Source organism: Lemur catta, chromosome 1 (genome assembly GCF_020740605.2).
Source record: "Lemur catta isolate mLemCat1 chromosome 1, mLemCat1.pri, whole genome shotgun sequence".
NCBI lineage: Eukaryota > Metazoa > Chordata > Mammalia > Primates > Lemuridae > Lemur > Lemur catta.
In genome coordinates, this window is record NC_059128.1 from 285,997,342 (window position 1) to 286,013,539 (window position 16,198).

The 16,198-nt window shown below is 55.1% G+C and overlaps 1 protein-coding gene across 7 annotated transcripts in view; it reads left to right on the top strand.

Moving 5' to 3' along the window:
* Positions 1 to 16,198, top strand: part of PCNT (pericentrin) — a 114,109-nt gene that overhangs the window by 25,589 nt on the left and 72,322 nt on the right. For 4 of the 7 annotated variants that reach the window (XM_045540868.1, XM_045540871.1, XM_045540873.1 and 1 more), the window contains exons 5-12: positions 70 to 125; positions 1,557 to 1,731; positions 2,229 to 2,365; positions 4,049 to 4,160; positions 5,989 to 6,232; positions 6,580 to 6,667; positions 10,741 to 10,927; positions 12,287 to 12,504. In XM_045540868.1, coding sequence (XP_045396824.1) covers positions 70 to 125; positions 1,557 to 1,731; positions 2,229 to 2,365; positions 4,049 to 4,160; positions 5,989 to 6,232; positions 6,580 to 6,667; positions 10,741 to 10,927; positions 12,287 to 12,504 — 1,217 coding nt within the window. Of the gene's footprint in view, positions 1 to 69; positions 126 to 1,556; positions 1,732 to 2,228; positions 2,366 to 4,048; positions 4,161 to 5,988; positions 6,233 to 6,579; positions 6,668 to 10,740; positions 10,928 to 12,286; positions 12,505 to 15,532; positions 16,146 to 16,198 lie in introns of those variants that run through there. The other 3 variants (XM_045540872.1, XM_045540874.1, XM_045540875.1) reach the window with 3 other exon arrangements.

Genomic DNA, 16,198 nt, shown 5'->3' on the forward strand with positions numbered 1-16,198 from the left:
GGCCAGTGGGTACAGTCACTGGAAAGGTTGAGACTGAGTGGTCTGAGGTACTTTTTTTATTTCTTGCAGCTGAGCTGAAGGAGAAGTTACAATCAGAGATGGAGAAAAATGTCCAAGTAATGGAGGTAATATGATTGATTAGAAAAATAATTCATGCCAGGTGCAGTGGCTTGTGCCTGTAATCCCAGCACTCTCGGAGGCTGAGGCGGGAGGATCGCTTGAGGTCAGGAGTTCGAGACCAACCTGGGCAATAGCTGAGACCCCGTCTCTACTGAAAATAGAAAAAATTAGTCAGTGTGTGCTGGTGCTCGCCTGTAATCCCAGCTACTCAGGAGGCTGAAGCGGGAGGATCTTGAACCCAGGAGTTGGAGGCTGCAGTGAACTGTCTCAACGCCACTGCGTGCTAGCCCAGGTGACAGAGCCAGACTCTCTCTTTAAAAGAAAAAACTGTAATTCATGTGTATATTGTCTTTCTTTTCTTACCACACCCTACAGCCCCCTGTCCTTGCCCTCACTTGATTCCAACAGAATCTGATCAAAGCTTTGTTGGAATGTGCCAGTTGAAAGCATATGGCATTCTTTTCTTTGTATAATTTGTACTTGTCAGACTTGTTTTGTTGTTTCACGTTGATTTCTGTCATACAACAGTGCTCGCCTGTCCCACCCAGGCTGGGTCTCTGCATGGCCCGGTGGCCCTGCCCTGAGCTGCGCTCTGGGACGCAGCGTCTGTCCCCCTGGACTTGTCTGGTGGAGGGAGGTGGATGTGGCAGTTCAGTGCAGTGCTCGGGTGCAGGTGCTGGGCGTCTCGTGGAGCTCCTCCCCGGAAGAGCTTTTGGGTGGGTGGGAGGTGTCGTGACCATGGGAGCCCCACCAAGTTGGTGCCAGGCCCTTGGCAGAAGGGAGTGAGCCCCCAGCCCATGCTGAGCACAAGGCTGGCCTGAGTCAGGTGTGCTGGCCATGGTTGGAAAGTGGCTGTCAGCCTGGGACTTGGGTGGCACTCCAGCCTCCTGCCCCTCTGGCCCAGGCAGCGGGGACAGAGCCCAGCACCAGGCAGACATCGGCAGACTGGCCTTGCTCTCTGGGTCTTACAGGGAGACGGGTGCGTGAGCCTTTGAGGGCAACTGTGTGGATGCCACGCTGTATCCCGAGGCCGGTTCTGTCCTGGACAGGTGGTCCTTGTTCTTGTTCTTTGGGGCTCCAGACGCTTCCATTTCTGTCCTTTCAGCAGTTGATGGAGGGACTGACTGGCCACCAAGAACCCATTTCTGGGGACAGTTTAGTTTGGGGGTGATGACTGCCCACCCTTGTTTTGTTTTGTTTTTTGAGATAGGGTCTTGCTTGTTGCCCCAGCTGGGGTGCAGTGGTGCGATCAGAGCTCACCGCAGCCTCCAACTCCTGATCTCAAGTGATCCTCCCTCCTCGGCCTCCTGGAGTGCTGGGATTGCAGGAGCCAGTCACCCGCCAGGCCCCACTCTTGGCTTTTGACCGTGCGAGTTAAGTCTCTGTACCACAGATAATCAACTATTGACTCTAATTTCCTTTTTCTTTCAAATTAGGCCCTGAAGCAAGACTGGGAATCTGAAAGAGATTTATGCTTAGAAAAGCTACGCAAAGAGTTATCTGCAAAGCATCAGTTAGAAATGGAGGATTTACGAAGCCAGTTTCAGGAAGAATTGGCAGAACAGAAAGCTGAGTTGGAAAAGATTTTTCAAGCCAAAAACCAGGCTGAATGTGAGCATCTAATTAAAATGAGCAAGTTTGAAGTGAGGAGTGAGTTTTCCTGTGTGAGACTAGAGGAGGTGTCATGTGACTCATCATGTGACCTGGCACGCATTTCCTGCTTTTGGTGTTACCTGCCGACAGCTGAGCACACTTGTGTCGAGGCCTCTCAGGGCCCTCGGCCCTTCCTGCCCGTGTTGCAGAGGGGGCTTTGCTCGTGCGGCTGCTGAGTGACCGCCGCGGTGGCAGCATCATGGCTGCTCACTGTTGATGCTTCCGGCTTGCGTGTCCCATATGACACTGTGGGTCGGGTGGCGCTGCCTGTGCGTCGCTTGTGGGCGTCCCTTCCTCCCCTATGGGCGGTGCCCTTCCTGCGAGAGCCCAGAGCGGAGCCCGGTGTGGCCGTGCCGCGTGGACCATCGGCACTAGTTGTGCTGTGTGGATCGTTGCTGCTATTGTGGAGGAACGTGGCTTGTCATGAACTAAGTGACATTTGTCCTGCTTTCTAGCTACCCTTGAGAATCTGGAAGCTCAACATGAAGCAGTCATTAAAAAGTTGCGTGAAGACCTACAGTCTGAACATTGCCGTTACTTAGAAAACTTGGAGTTAAAATTCAAAGAAAAGGAAAGAGAAAAACAGCTAGAGGTAGGCAAGAGCTTATTTATTTTTAATTACTTGATATATCTGGGAAGTTTTAAAAGATTTTGGAATTGGGCTGTTGCATACTCTGTTACTTGCTAAGACTTAAGTACCATATTTAAAGAGACTCTCGGTGTCTGGCAAATAAAAGTGTAAGGACATGGGGTGTGAGGTTGATTTAATAATTATGTTCAATCTTGTACTGAGAAAATGCATATTCTTTATAAGGGTCTCTGAGACATTTATAGAAATTCTAAACAGCAGGAGTGTAAGGCCACATTTTCTGACCGTAATTCAGTAAACAAGAAATTCCGAAGAAAAATTAATCAAACACATTTGTGCTGTTACATATTCGAGACACTTTTCTAACAAAATACACACAGATGAAAATGTAGGCGATATGGCCAGATCCCGAAGTGCTTTTACCACCAAACCTAAGAAGCAAGCGAACGTCCCAGGCATCAGTTCAAGAAATTAAAAAGAAAATAAACTAGAAGCTGGAATTAGCAGTGTGTCAGGCCAGGAGTTACAAACCTGAGAAGGGGGAAGAAGTCGGGGTTCAGGGGCCCAAGTCTCCCCTGCTCGTGAGAATGAGCCGACGTGTGTGCAGGGGGCGCGGCCAGGGCCTGAGCAGTCATCTGCGGAAGACACGAGTTACGGAGAGGAAAAGGGGGAGGCAGCCCCCCCCACAGTCAGAGAGCGACACTGTCAACAATGGGCTGTAGTTTTTGTCCTTCTGTGGGTGTTGTGACCAGTCCTCCTGTTGGGGAGACTGCTGGTCAGTGCCAGCTCTGCTCTGGGGGCCTGGGGCAGAGTGAGCAGACACTGCAGGTGCCAGGTCAGTCTGACCAGGGTCTGCCCTTGGTCTCGGTCCCGAGCAGTCTGCGTGCTCCACGTTGTTCACCGCAGCTCTGACATCTGAGAGTTAGCCTCACAGCAGGGCAGGTTGCCAGGTTGTGCCGTGTTGGTCTTTGGGCTCCTGGTGATGTGATAGAGAAACATTTAGTATCGAAGTGTAAGAGGTGGCCGGGTGCAGTGGCTCACGCCTCTGAGTCCCAGCACTTTGGGAGGCTGAGGCGGGAGGATCGCTCGAGACCTGGAGTTCGAGGCTGCAGTGAGCTACGATGCCGCCACTGCACTCCAGCTGGGTGATAGAGCAAGACCCTGTCTTTAAAAAAATTTTTTTTTAAAGTGTTAAGAGGTAACTTGCTGCTTTAGTGCAAAAATAGTGAAAATGAGAATGCCCCCATTTTGTGAGTGATGGGCACTGAGTGTCCCAAAGCCAGTGTGTAGGTGGAGTGTGCATGCAGTGGAGACTGTCCCTAGCATCCCCCAGCGGCGTGTATGTGTGACTCTGCGAGGCTGGGCAGCTGCAGGCAGACACAGCTGCAGACCATGGCGTGCCCGCAAGGGAGCGCCGTCCGGCACTCACACACCCAGAAGCTGCTGTCATCTGGGGAGTGCTTTGCCGTGTGGAGTGGTCTCCCACGCGGAGCAGAGCTGTTCTGTTTCTCTGAGCTGTGGGTTGGGACGAGCTTTCCCCCAGAGGTGTTTGCAGATGGCTCGAGTAGCCGCACAAAACCACACATTGGCTGTGGGGGGAGTGGGCGGGGTCTGTCTCACCCCATCCTCACGGGACACTGCTCTTCCTGCTGCTCTTCCCGCTGCTCTTCCCGCTGCTCTTCCCAGCTGGAGACCCTGCAGGCGTCGTACGAAGACCTGCGGGCGCAGTCGCAGCAAGAGATCCGGCACCTGTGGTCGCAGCTCGAGTCTACGGGAACCAACAGGCAGGAACTGAACGGTGAGGAATCCTATGTGGAAAATTTTTTAAGTCCTCAAAAGCTAAAGTTGTGAGTTTTTAATTGTTAAAACTCCGAACTAGAATGTAAGAATCGTAGCAAGCACAAAACAGTGGTTTTGTAATTTACTTATTTTACATCTTGAAGATTTACATGTGTAGTTTTATGATGGAAATTTGTTTGCTGGGAGAGAGCCTTGGTTTTCTCCTTAGTGAGTCAGCTGAGTGATGACATGTCGTCGTGGGCCCTGATGCTTGAGATGGACATTAAAGCATTAGATGGACCAGTGGTGCTTACTTTTAACCCAGAGAGTACGGCAGAAATGTGGCTTTCTGCGGGCACCTGGGGCTGCAGTCCAGCACCTGCCACGAACTGCCACGTGGACCCGTGCTCCCCTCTGGCTGCTGTGGGCTCCTGTGGCTCCATCCCCACCTGTGCTGAGGCAGTTCTGCTCCAGGCCCCTCACAGCTGGGCTCCTTGGAAGACCCCGAGTCCCTGGGCCAATCCTTCCACGTCATAGAGGCCCCTGCTTAGCGGTGACAACAGGCGCTTCGGGGCGGGCGGAGCCTCTGTGCCCACAGGCAGGTGGTGGTCAGGCCTGGCAAAGCCACAGGAGATACAGACAGACTGACATGAGTTTTCTGGAGTTGATCTATAGACAGAGCCTTTTTTGTTGTTGTTGCTGAGATAAGGTATTGCCCTGTCTCCTGGGCTGCAGTGCAGTGGCATAATCGTGGCTCACTGCAACCTCCAATTCCGAGGCTCAGGCGACCCTCCTGCCTCAGCCTCCCAAGTAGCTGGGACTACAGGCACATACCACCACACCCAGCTGATTTTTCTATTTTTAGTAAAGACGGGGTCTCGCTCTTGCTGAGGCTGATCTTGAACTCCTGAGCTCAAGCAGTCCTCCCACCTCAGCCTCCTAGAGTGCTGGGATTACAAGCGTGAGCCACCATGCCTAGTCCAGACAGAGCTTCTAAACCCACTGATTTTCCCTGTGGGTAAATGTGATTTGAAACAAGGATTCGGTCCTTTATCAGAGAGGACCAAAAATAACGCTGTTTAGGAATCACAGTCTGTCTGGTGGCTCTGCCTCCAGCCCCTAGCTCTGTCTGGTGGCAAGGGTGGGGGTCCGTCTGCACTGGAGGGGGAGGAGAGAGCTGGTGGGCCACAGATACACAGGCGCCAGGTCTGCATGTGGCGCTGCAAGCCTGTCCTGCATCTGGGGACCCGTCCAGAGGACCGTGATGCGAAGTCTCTGGGGTGGTAACCAGCTTCAGTCCACACCGTTAGTCCTTGATTGCCGCAGACACGCCGCTGCCTCCTCTGGAGCACGGTAGCCGTGGGAACGTGTTCTCTTATGGTCTGTGTTGCTTTTCTGTTGGCTGTCTAACAGATTATCACAAACTTCGTGGCCCAAAGCAACACACATTTATCAGCTCCAAGGAAGTGTGGGTTGGTGTGGCTGGGTTTTCTGCCCAGGGTCTCCTACTGCCGAAATCTGGGTATGGCCGATGGCCTGACCTGTATCTGTTTCCGGGCTCATTGAGGTCCTGGCAGAACTGCGTCTGGAGGGTGCAGGGCCGGCATCTGTTGCCTTCTGGCTGTGGCTGGGGCCGCTGGGCCTGAGAGGCCCCCGCCTCCTTCCCCGTGGAGCGCTCGGCCGGAGAAAGCGTTCTGCTCTTGGGACTGCAAACCTAAGCCGCGGGAGGGGTCCCTTGTCACACTCGCAGGCTCTGAGATTGGGGCCTGCACATCACAGGGTCCTTCCTGTCTCCTGGTTTTCCGTGTCTCATTTTAAGATAATTGAGTGATTTCATCCTGTTCCAGAGTTACGTGAGCAGCTCCTGGCGAGAGCATCTCGTGTGGAAGAACTGGAAAACCTGAAGCGAGATTTTGAACAGCAGCAGCAGCAAGAAAAATCCCAGCATGAATCCGAACTGGAGCAATTGAGAATTTATTTTGAAGAGAAATTAAGGGATGCCGAGAAAACCTACCAAGAAGACCTGATTCTGTTACAGCATCGGCTGCAGGAGGGGAAGGAAGATTCTGTACTGGAGTCTGTGGAAATCAGGTAAATAAAGCAATTTTTATCTTAAATGTGTTCCTAAAATATAGGAACCTTGTCCTGAATTTAGATCTAGTTTTGTTTGTCTTTTCATGCTGACGGAGACCGATAGCCTTTTGTTTTAGAAATACACTTCATGGTTGGGACCCAAGACAGGCTGATATTAACACTAGAACTGAGTCTCCCACCTGCACGTTCCTGCTGCATCGATGGCGTGCGGCCCCCTCTCGCCTGGGTCTCGCACCCCCCACCCCACTCCTGCTGTGACCCCGTCACTGTCGGTCCCAGGGGTCCGGGGGAGCCCAAGTGGAAGAGGGGCATGTGCAGTTCGTAAAACATGTTTTCCCTCTTAGTTCACCGTGTGCTTGTTTGGAAGAGACGCCTGAAAAAGAAAAAACAGGTTGTCTTGATCAACTTGACCTTCAACCTGAGCAACATGAGGTAAGGGACCAATCACGGGGCAGAGGCTGCGTTTCGTGTTACGGAATCTGCGTGTGTCCTCCCTGACCCCTCGGGGGGAGGAAGGCTGCTTTGATACCCGCAGGTGCCTCTGGTGAGACCGTGTGCTGTGCTGTGCTCATCTCTTCACGCACCTTTTTCCCTTTTTTATTTGAGACGTGGTCTGGCTCTGCTGCCCAGGCTGGGGTGCGGTGGTGTGATCATGCTCACTGCAGCCTGATGCTCCTGGGCGTAAGTGATCCTCCTGCCTGGGCCTCCCAAACTGCTGGGACTACAGGCGTGGCCACCATCCAGGCTCTCGATGTCCTTTTTGATCAAGGGCATAGATGAGGCAGGGGAGAGAGGGGTCGGGAGAGCAAGTCCTTCCCTCGGCCCCTCCGGGCACATCTCACTGCCTGTCGTCACAATTGACTTTTGACAATTTGAAGGGTGTGAAATTGTGTTTTTGCTTGGAGTTACGTGTTAACTCTTCGCTGGCTTTTACGTTTCTTCTTCCTCCAGTTGCCTCCGTGCCATCGGTCTCTGTCATTCCTAACCTCTGTGGAACAGCGCTGTCCAAACAGCGCTTCCTGGGACGGCGGGCGGTTGTGGGTCTGGGCCACCAGTGTGGCCTCCAGGACGTCCTGCGAGCACCTGCCGAGCGGCGGGAGAGCAGGGTCATGACAGGGATTCCCCAGAGCGTCGGCCCCGCCCCAGGCTGCCGGCCCTCGGTGCAGGTGCGCTCAGCCTCACCTGGGCACCGACTCTCGGCCCAGACGGCTGCTGTTCTTGGTCATTAGGTTGTGTCTTAGCTCAGGTGGCCGTCACCAAGTCCCACGGACCGGCTCAAACCATGGACGCTGATTCTCTCCCAGTCCTGCCGGCGGGACGTCCGCGCAGCGAGTGGCAGGGCTGGTTCCTCGGAGGCCCCTCTGCTTGGCGTGGGGACGGTGTCTCCTCCCCGTGTCCTCACAGGTTGCCCCTCTGTGTGTGTCTGTGTCCTCAGCTCCTCTCTTACAGGGCACCAGTCAGACCATCAGCACCCACCCTGCTGACCTCATTTTATCCTAATCACTTCTGTGGAGACCCTGTCTCCAAATACAGTCACATTCTGGGGTCCTGGGGTTAGAGTTTCAACATATGAATTTGGGGCACACAGTTCAGCCCCTCCTGGGGGTCTCCCACTCGCTGTGCGTCCCAGGATAGGGTGTGAGGTGCTGCCCACCCCTTGGAGGCCGACCCACCCACATGCACTCTGGGTCCCTGTGCCCTGCGGGTGTGACGCAGACGCTGTAGTGGAGCCCTCACTTGCCGCCTCCGGCTCTGTGGCGCCTCCTGGTCGCACGTGGCCAGCGCTTCTCAGGAGCCGCCTTGCCTGCCCTCTGGTTCTGCCCCTCGGCCCCGTCCTGGGACGTCCTGCACTCCGTTCAGGGTCCCTTCCCCGTGTGCCTGCAGAGCCGGCGTCGCCTCAGTGCAGTGTGGCAGCGTGGTGAGCAGGCCAGCTGCGTCCTCACATGTCCGTGGTGGCTTCGCTCCCCTGCAGGGGGTTCTTCTGTCGTTCCCCAGTGCCGCTGGAGAGCTGTCTCTACCCCTGCCGTGCCCTGTGCCCTCTCGGGCCCCCTGGGCCCTCTGTGTCCCGGGAGTCTGAGATGCCACAGTCTGTCTTTCCTCCCGTCTGCACCCGTTTTTCACGCTAGGAACAAGGCAGGGACTTCAAATCTCAGACTCTGCCTTCACTTCTGGGAAATCTTGTGTTTTATTTATTTTGATCACTGTTTTTCTCTGCATTCTTTGTCCTCTTTGCAACTCCTGTGAGACTCACAACCTCCAGAGTGAAGCCTCGAATTTTCTTAGATTTTTATCTCTCATCTTGTATCCGTTTTGGTTCTATTTTGTGAGCAGGAGATTTTCTCTACCTCTCTTCTAATTTCCTCAGTTGAATTTATTTCTTCTTCGTTTTTGATTTCTAGGGGCTTTGGTGTCTTGTTCTGTCATTTTTTTATGTCCTCCTATTCCAGTTTTGTGGATGGAATGTTTTTGCTCACCTCTCTGACGACAGCAGTTAGTGTCTTGGAGACTTCTGCCTCCTGTTGTCTCCACTTTCTGCCTGACGGGGCCCAGTGTGTGGTGCTCACTGTGTAGACGGGGACGTGGGGCTGTCTGGGGCCCAGTGTTTGTTGCTCACTGTGTAGACGGGGACGTGGGGCTGTCTGGGGCCCAGTGTTTGTTGCTCACTGTGTAGACGGGGACGTGGGGCTGTCTGGGGCCCAGTGTGTGGTGCTCACTGTGTAGACGGGGACGTGGGGCTGTCTGGGGCCCAGTGTGTGGTGCTCACTGTGTAGACGGGGACGTGGGGCTGTCTGGGGCCCTGTGTGTGGTGCTCGCTGTGTAGACGGGGACCTGTGCTGTCTGGGGCCCTGTGTGTGGTGCTCGCTGTGTAGACGGGGACCTGTGCTGTCTGGGGCCCTGTGTGTGGTGCTTGCTGTGTAGACGGGGACCTGTGCTGTCTGGGGCCCTGTGCTTGGTGCTTGCTGTGTAGACGGGGACCTGCGCTGTCTGGGGCCCTGTGCTTGGTGCTTGCTGTGTAGACGGGGACCTGTGCTGTCTGGGGACCTGTGCTTGGTGCTCGCTGTGTAGACAGGGACCTGTGCTGTCTGGGGCCCTGTGTGTGGTGCTCGCTGTGTAGATGGGGACGTGGGGCTGTCTGGGGCCCTGTGCTTGGTGCTCACTGTGTAGACGGGGACCTGTGCTATCTGGGGCCCTGTGCTTGGTGCTTGCTGTGTAGACGGGGACCTGTGCTGTCTGGGGCCCTGTGCTTGGTGCTTGCTGTGTAGACGGGGACCTGCGCTGTCTGGGGCCCTGTGTTTGGTGCTTTCTGTGTAGACGGGGACCTGCGCTGTCTGGGGCCCTGTGTTTGGTGCTTGCTGTGTAGACGGGGACCTGGGGCTGTCTGCCTTCTGTGTGGCTTGAGCCCCTGTAGTCTTGGGGACTCTGCTCCGACTGCAGAGCTGGACCTGGGGTGCCAGTGGTGTCCCCTGCCTCCAGGGTCATTGTCTCCTCCAGAGGCTGCTCCTCAGTCTCCTGCAGGGTCCTTGCCAGAGGAGAGCTGGTTGGGTCCCTGCCGCCTCCTCTGTGGGGGAGCCGGTCCCCAATGTCCTGGCCCAGCAGGCGTCTGGGGAACACACCCTGCGCTGCTCGGCCGTCCCCTGCGAGCCTGAGGCCGCGACACCCTGTGCTTTCTGTCGGTGGCCTCTTGCTCTGTTTCTTTTCCTCCTACGTTTATGAGTTAAATTTCCCCTGTGACCTCAGTCACGTTTCAGGAGGGCCGGGAGATAAACATGACGGACTGTGTGTCCTGAGCCCATGGGCGCCTCGCCCGACCTGCGGGTGGCATCGCGCTCTCGTTGGTTTCTGGGGTGGCGGGTGGGCTTGAGTGTCCCCTCCCGTTCGCCGACCGTTGTTCCCCCGCGGGGGGCAGGTCCTGTCTCGTGTCCGCCCTGTCATGGGGGTCTCCACGCGGCTGCTGTTTGGTCCTGACTGTCTTTCTCAGGGAGAGGCTGGGGCTCCCATGACACGGCAGCTTGTCCCCGTGCTCAGGCCGGGCGGCTCTTGCTCTGTACACTTGGTGTCCCGGGGGCACCAGTCTGTTTGATCAGTCGGGCTCATTCCTGTGAGAAATGAGAATGAGTCTCCACTGAGGAGGTAGCCCAAGCTCACCAGAAGCCTGGCGTGTAGGTTACCGTGGCTCCTCTGTGGTTCTGGGGTTCGGTGGACTCCCTGGCTGCATTTTAGGGGGACAGGAGGGCATCGAGCACACGGAGCCCTCCACTCACGCCGTCCTCGGGCCTCAAGAGCGCACTGAGGCCTGTGCTGGGCCAGGACCCCGGTGGGGGTGGCACACGGCACTGGTCTCATGCCGGCACTGCCGAGGTTTGCGTGGGGTGCGTGTGTGCTCTCAGGAATCTGTGAGGTGCGTGTGTTTTCTTGGGGCACAGCAGGAAACACCTTTGAGGGAGGTGACAGCGAACAAGGTCCCTGGGCTCATTAACGGTCTGTGCTCTGTGGCTGCCCCGCAGGGGAGCCCACGTTTCCAGGCGGACGTGGGAGGAAACCAGGGGCATCAGTCAGAAGCACCAAAGTCTCCTCTCCACACCCAGCATGACGGGGACATCGCGGACAGACGCCGCTGGGAGACAGAGGTGTTGGGGCAGGAGCATCTGGAGCTCGAGTGGCTTCCAGCTGCGTCCTCGGAGCACAGCCAAGGTGGGTGCCCCGTCAGCCACCTGGCTCTTTGTCCTTGAGGGCCGTCAGCAGCCGTGGGCCTGTGGACGTCAGGCAAGGCCGGGCCTGGGTGTGCTCTGACTCCTGCAAGCACCTGCACCCTTGGGCCTCTGGCGCGGGTGCCGTTGGCCTCCCAGAGCGTCTGGACATGGCGGGTGGGTGTTGGGTGGGGCCGCTGCCTGGGGGCTCCCCTGGAGGGCTGGTTTCTTCGGGCCCTGTTGGCCAGGGTGGGTCTGGCCGGGCAGCAGCCCCAGGGCTCACGGGGTAGTGGCTGTTCTCCCTCGGGAAGGGGGATGTGCGCTGGCTGGGCCTGGGGGCTGCCCCGGGGTCCTGCTCTGCTCCCAGCAGGCCCAGAGTGGGCAGGTGGGCAGGCCCGGTCCAGCAGGTCGCCTGGTCAGACCCAGGTGGTGGGACCCCCAGGCAGAGCACGGGGTGAGGCCGTGGGGTGGTGGGGAGGGGCGGGACAGAGAAACCGGTCATCCCAGAGGTGTGTTTCAGTGGGGCTGCATGGTGGCCCCTGATACGGACCCCACGAGGCGAGGGCAGGGCTGCCCAGCGTGGCTCAGCCCTGGGTGTGGCGCCATTGCTGTCCACGGTGAGGTGAGCAGGCCCAGGGCGAGGGCCCCCCGTGGAGGGTGTGGTGTGATCAGGCACCACCTGGGGTGCTGTGGCTCCAGCTCACTCAGGCCGGGCCGGCGGTCAAGGGGAACACAGGCCCCACCCAAGAGTCGAGGGGCCGGCACACAGCGGGTGCCGGGTCTCCTCCTCGAGGTGTCTTTCTTGTACCAGAGGCACCCGCAGCCCCCACGTGACGTGTTTGGTGGCTGGGCCCCTCCCTGAGACTCGGCTGGTCCCCACTCTGGTTCTAGGAGTTGTGTCTTCCTCTTTTGCAGCGGAAGACCCGGGCGGGGGGGAGGATGTGCTCGGCTCCCAGAAGCAGCGTGGGAGCTGGGCTGTGAACCCCGCAGGCCCCTGACCGCAGGCTGGTCCCCGTGCAGACGCCTGGCAGACCCTGAGGACACAGGTCTGAGCACAGGCAGGAGGCTCACCCCGGGTAGCTGACAGAGGGTGACGTGTCACCCCTGCCCTGAAGGAGCCAGCAGCTGCTGTGCGGACCCGAGGTGACCTGGGGCAGGGCTGTGCTGGGGCAGTGCTCGACGCACACCCCAAGGGGACACTCGAGAGCCGTGTCTGCCTCCGTCACTGAATTAGCACAAGTCCTTTAAAATTCAAAGTGTCTTTACTGATGTGTTTGAAAGTCGCTGCTGTGCTGGTGCGGCACATGGGCTCCCTTGGGGTCGGCCTTGGCGTGTGACCGTCTTCCCTCGTCCTGCCCCGCAGAGCTTGCTCTGGTGCGTCCCCTGTGTGCACACGATGCAGCCCTGGAGGCTGACATGGAAGTGGCTGCCAGAGTCTTGAATTTGGACACTGAGCACAAAGTTAAACTTTCACTTCTTCAGACTGAGCTCAGAGAAGAAATTGAACTCTTAAAGATAGAAAACAGAAACTTACATGAGAGGCTGCAGCATGCAATCGGTGTGAAAGAGGACTTGGAGAAGGTGAGTGGTGGCTCAGCCAGGCGCCCCCGGCCTGGATCCTCGGCCTCTTCCGCTCGGAAGGCTCGTGGTCTCGTTGGGGCCCCAGGGTCCGGGGACAGCCCAGGACCACAGGCACCACACTTGTGAGGAGGTCGGGCCACCTGAGTCCTGGTGACTGTTCCTCGTGGCGCTGTCACAGTGTGGTGTTTGCATAGACCACCAGGGTTCCGTCCTGAGGCAAAGCCGAGTTCCGACTCGAGATTTCTCAGGGAAAGTGGCCAGGTGTCCTCGGCAGGCTCTAGGAGGAGGCACAAGCCAGTTGGTTGTCACTCGTGGCCACCTCCTGACGTCATTCTTCCCAGTGTCCTGAGTTACATCCCACATTCTCCAGGCTCTTGGGGACTCTCTTTATAGCCGTGGAAAATGCACGCACCAACCCCCTTCCTAGCCATTTAGTGAGTGCTGAAGTCACTGCCGTGCCGTTAAAAATGTTGACAAAGTGGTAAAACAAACCGCTGCACAGTTATTAAGGACCTGTCGCAGTGCTGGAATCATAGAGTTAATGTGAGCTAGGATTTTTGTGCCCTTTTTGCGTGTTCTGACCAAATCACGTTCTCCCAGTCTTGTGCCTGTGGCCAGGTTGATCATGTGTGTTCTGTGTCCTGCCCCTTCCACCCCCCTGCTCTTCCTTGTGAATGTCTTCTTGGATTTCCTTTGTCTGTCCACACAGAGTTTCGCAGGAAGCTATTACCACCTGCGAGTTTGAGCCCATGTAGGTCTTGCTAAGGTGTTGCCAAGGCTGTCAGGCCACCCAGAGCCGGGGTGGAGCCCTGTGGCCGGCGTGGTGCCAGCAGTATGCTGGCTGCAGTCTGCGTCCACGCTGCCCTCGAGGCATTGCCAGCTGCAGACACTTGCCCGGGTGACTTTGTGACAGCCACGTTGCCGTGTACTCCCCTGGCCCCCGTTTTATCTCCTTGTGTCAGTCACTGGGAGAGGGTGTAGAATTATTTCTCTTTTAAATTTTGTTAATTTTTGCTTTGAGTATTTTGAAGCTCTGTTATTACGCACGTACACATTTTTGATTGTGATATCTTTCTGAAAAATTTACCTTGTATTGTTAACAAAATGTCCCCTTTGGTTCCTGTAGTAACCTTTGTCTTGAAATCTACTTTCTCTCTCATTAGAGCAGTCATTCCGACCTTTGCGTGTTCTCTGTGTGCGGAGTGTGCCTTCAGTCCGTTCGCTGTTACTCCGTTCAGGTGCAGCACGCCTCGTGCGGGAGCACATCGGGGTTTCCTGGTCTGCGGGGTCAGGGCCTGCCCGTCCCTGGGCTCGGGGTCTGCTGGTCCTCACTGGAATCACGGACGTGTTTGGACCCAGCTCTTCCATTTCACTATTGGTTTTCCATGTGTCCCATCTGGGTTTTTTTTGAGGTGTTTTTGTTGTTTGTCTATTTCTTTTTCTTGACTTTTGGATTGTTTGAACATTTTCTAGAATTGGTTTTAATGTATCTGTTAACTTTTCAGTTATGCTGTTTGTATCACATCTTCACTGGTTCTAGGGTTAGAAGGCACATTCCCAACGTCTCAGGGTTGTCTCAGGCCCACACGCTGCCGCTGCACAGAGACCGCGGGCCGCCTGGTCCTGCAGGGGCGTGTCCGCCTCCGCTCGGCCTTCGTGCTGCAGGTTTGCGGGTGTTACATCCACCTATGCCGGGCACTCCACAGTAGACACGACTGGCTTTGGAGACCGTATGTATTTGAGAGAAATGAGGAGGCAAAATAGTCGCACACTTACCATTTCTGGTGCTGTTCATTTTTTCTTGACGATCTGACTTTACGTTTGACGTTATCGCCCTTCAGCCTGAAGGATTTCCTTTGGAATTTCTTGTTGTGCACGTCTGCTGCACACGTTTCATTTCATTTGAAAACGTGTTTATTTCGCTTTTATTCTTGAAGAGTATTTTTGCTTTATAAAAATGTCTGCAGTGATAGGTTTTTTCATTCAAGATTTAAAGATGTTTAAAACCCTTGTCTGCTAATTTCATCATTCCTGTCATCTTGGAGTTGGTCTCCATTGATTGTATTTTCTCTTCATTGTGGGTCGTATTTTCCTGTTTATTTATTGACTAATTTTGAATTGTATCCTGGACACTGTGAATGACATAGTTGGAGACTCTGGATGTCCTGCTGTGTCACTCCTCTGAAGAGTGCTGGCTTTGTGTGTCAGCAGCGGCTCAGCCTACCGCTCCCCTCTGTCGTGCCGCGCGTGGTGTTGGTGCAGCTTCTTTTGCGTTAACTGCCTGCTTTTGCAGCCCACCTCACATGTGTCAGCCTCAGGGTCAGCCTGAGATTCGGGCAGCATTTGCTCCCAGAGATTGCAGCCTCCCGCCACGCAGCTCTGTCCTGAGAACTTCCCCTCCCTTTCTGAGTCTCCTGGTTCTCACGTGTGAGATGGTGGGATTTCCATGTGTGTGGCACAGCCCCATTCTGGTCAGCCTTAAAAAGCCTTAAAAAGGGCGAATTGGCTGGTGCCATATCTTTCTTCTGAGCGTGGAACCTCCCTCCAGGCTGTGCCTGCTCTTGATGGGTTCTTACATTTATTCAGAGTCATCGCTGTCTCTGGGAAGGTTGTTCTGGCAGGAACTGCTCAGCTGCCACCAGAAGCAGGACCCTAAACCTCATTACTATTTTTTTCTTTACTCTAATTCCATGGCAAGTTATAATTTTTTTTTTTTTTTTTTTGAGACACAGTCTCGCTCTGTTGACCGGGGCTAGAGTGTCGTGGCGTCAGCCTCGCTGACAGCAACCTCAAACTCCTGGGCTCAAGCCATCCTCCTGCCTCAGCCTCCCGAGTAGCTGGGACTACAGGCATGCGCCACCACGCCCAGCTAATTTTTTATATATATTTTTAGTTGTGCGGTTAATTTTTTTCTATTTTTTTAGTAGAGACTGGGGTCTCGCTCTTGCTCAGGCTGATCTCGAGCTCCTGACCTCGGGCAATCCGCCTGCCTCGGCCTCCCAGAGTGCTAGGATTACAGGCGTGAGCCACCGCGCCCGGCCATAAATTTTGTTTTTAATAACTTAATTTTTAAATAAGGAGTTGAGGTCAGTTTTACATACCCTTGTTTTGTTTCTTACTGATAATGTTGAGTAGTTTCTTGACCTACTTTCTTTCTCTTTCAAAATCAGGATGTTCGCCTGTGTTTTGCTTTCTCTTTCATCTGCTTTTCCACAAGGTTCCTTTACCGTTACTAGTTTCAGTGTGTCAGCCTCTTGCTCACGTCCTTCCTGTGTCCTGTGCACGTCTCAGGAGAGCTGAGCCCACCCACCACTGCTGTCCTCGTGTCTCGGGTGTCGCCTTGCTGCCCAGCGTCCTGCTCTTTCTGTAGTATCTGGCGTCCCCAGGGCAGAGACCCGGGTGCGGCTGAGTTTTCTCCATTCTGGTTTTGGTCTCAACAAAGAAGGCCTCTGGCCCGCCCGGGCCCCGCCCATGTGTGTGTTCTCACATGTGAGTTTTTCTCAAGGCCCACCAGCGCCCGAGACAAACAACAGTCAATTCTAGGTGCCAGGAGTTGGAGAGCATTTTATGTAGGGTTTATTTTGTTTTATTTTATTTAGTTTGAAATTTGTTCATTTTAGGTTTCTTCCATTCTTGACAATGTAAGAAACATTCCCGTTGCTGCGTTCAGCATAATGTCCGTACGTTGTGATGT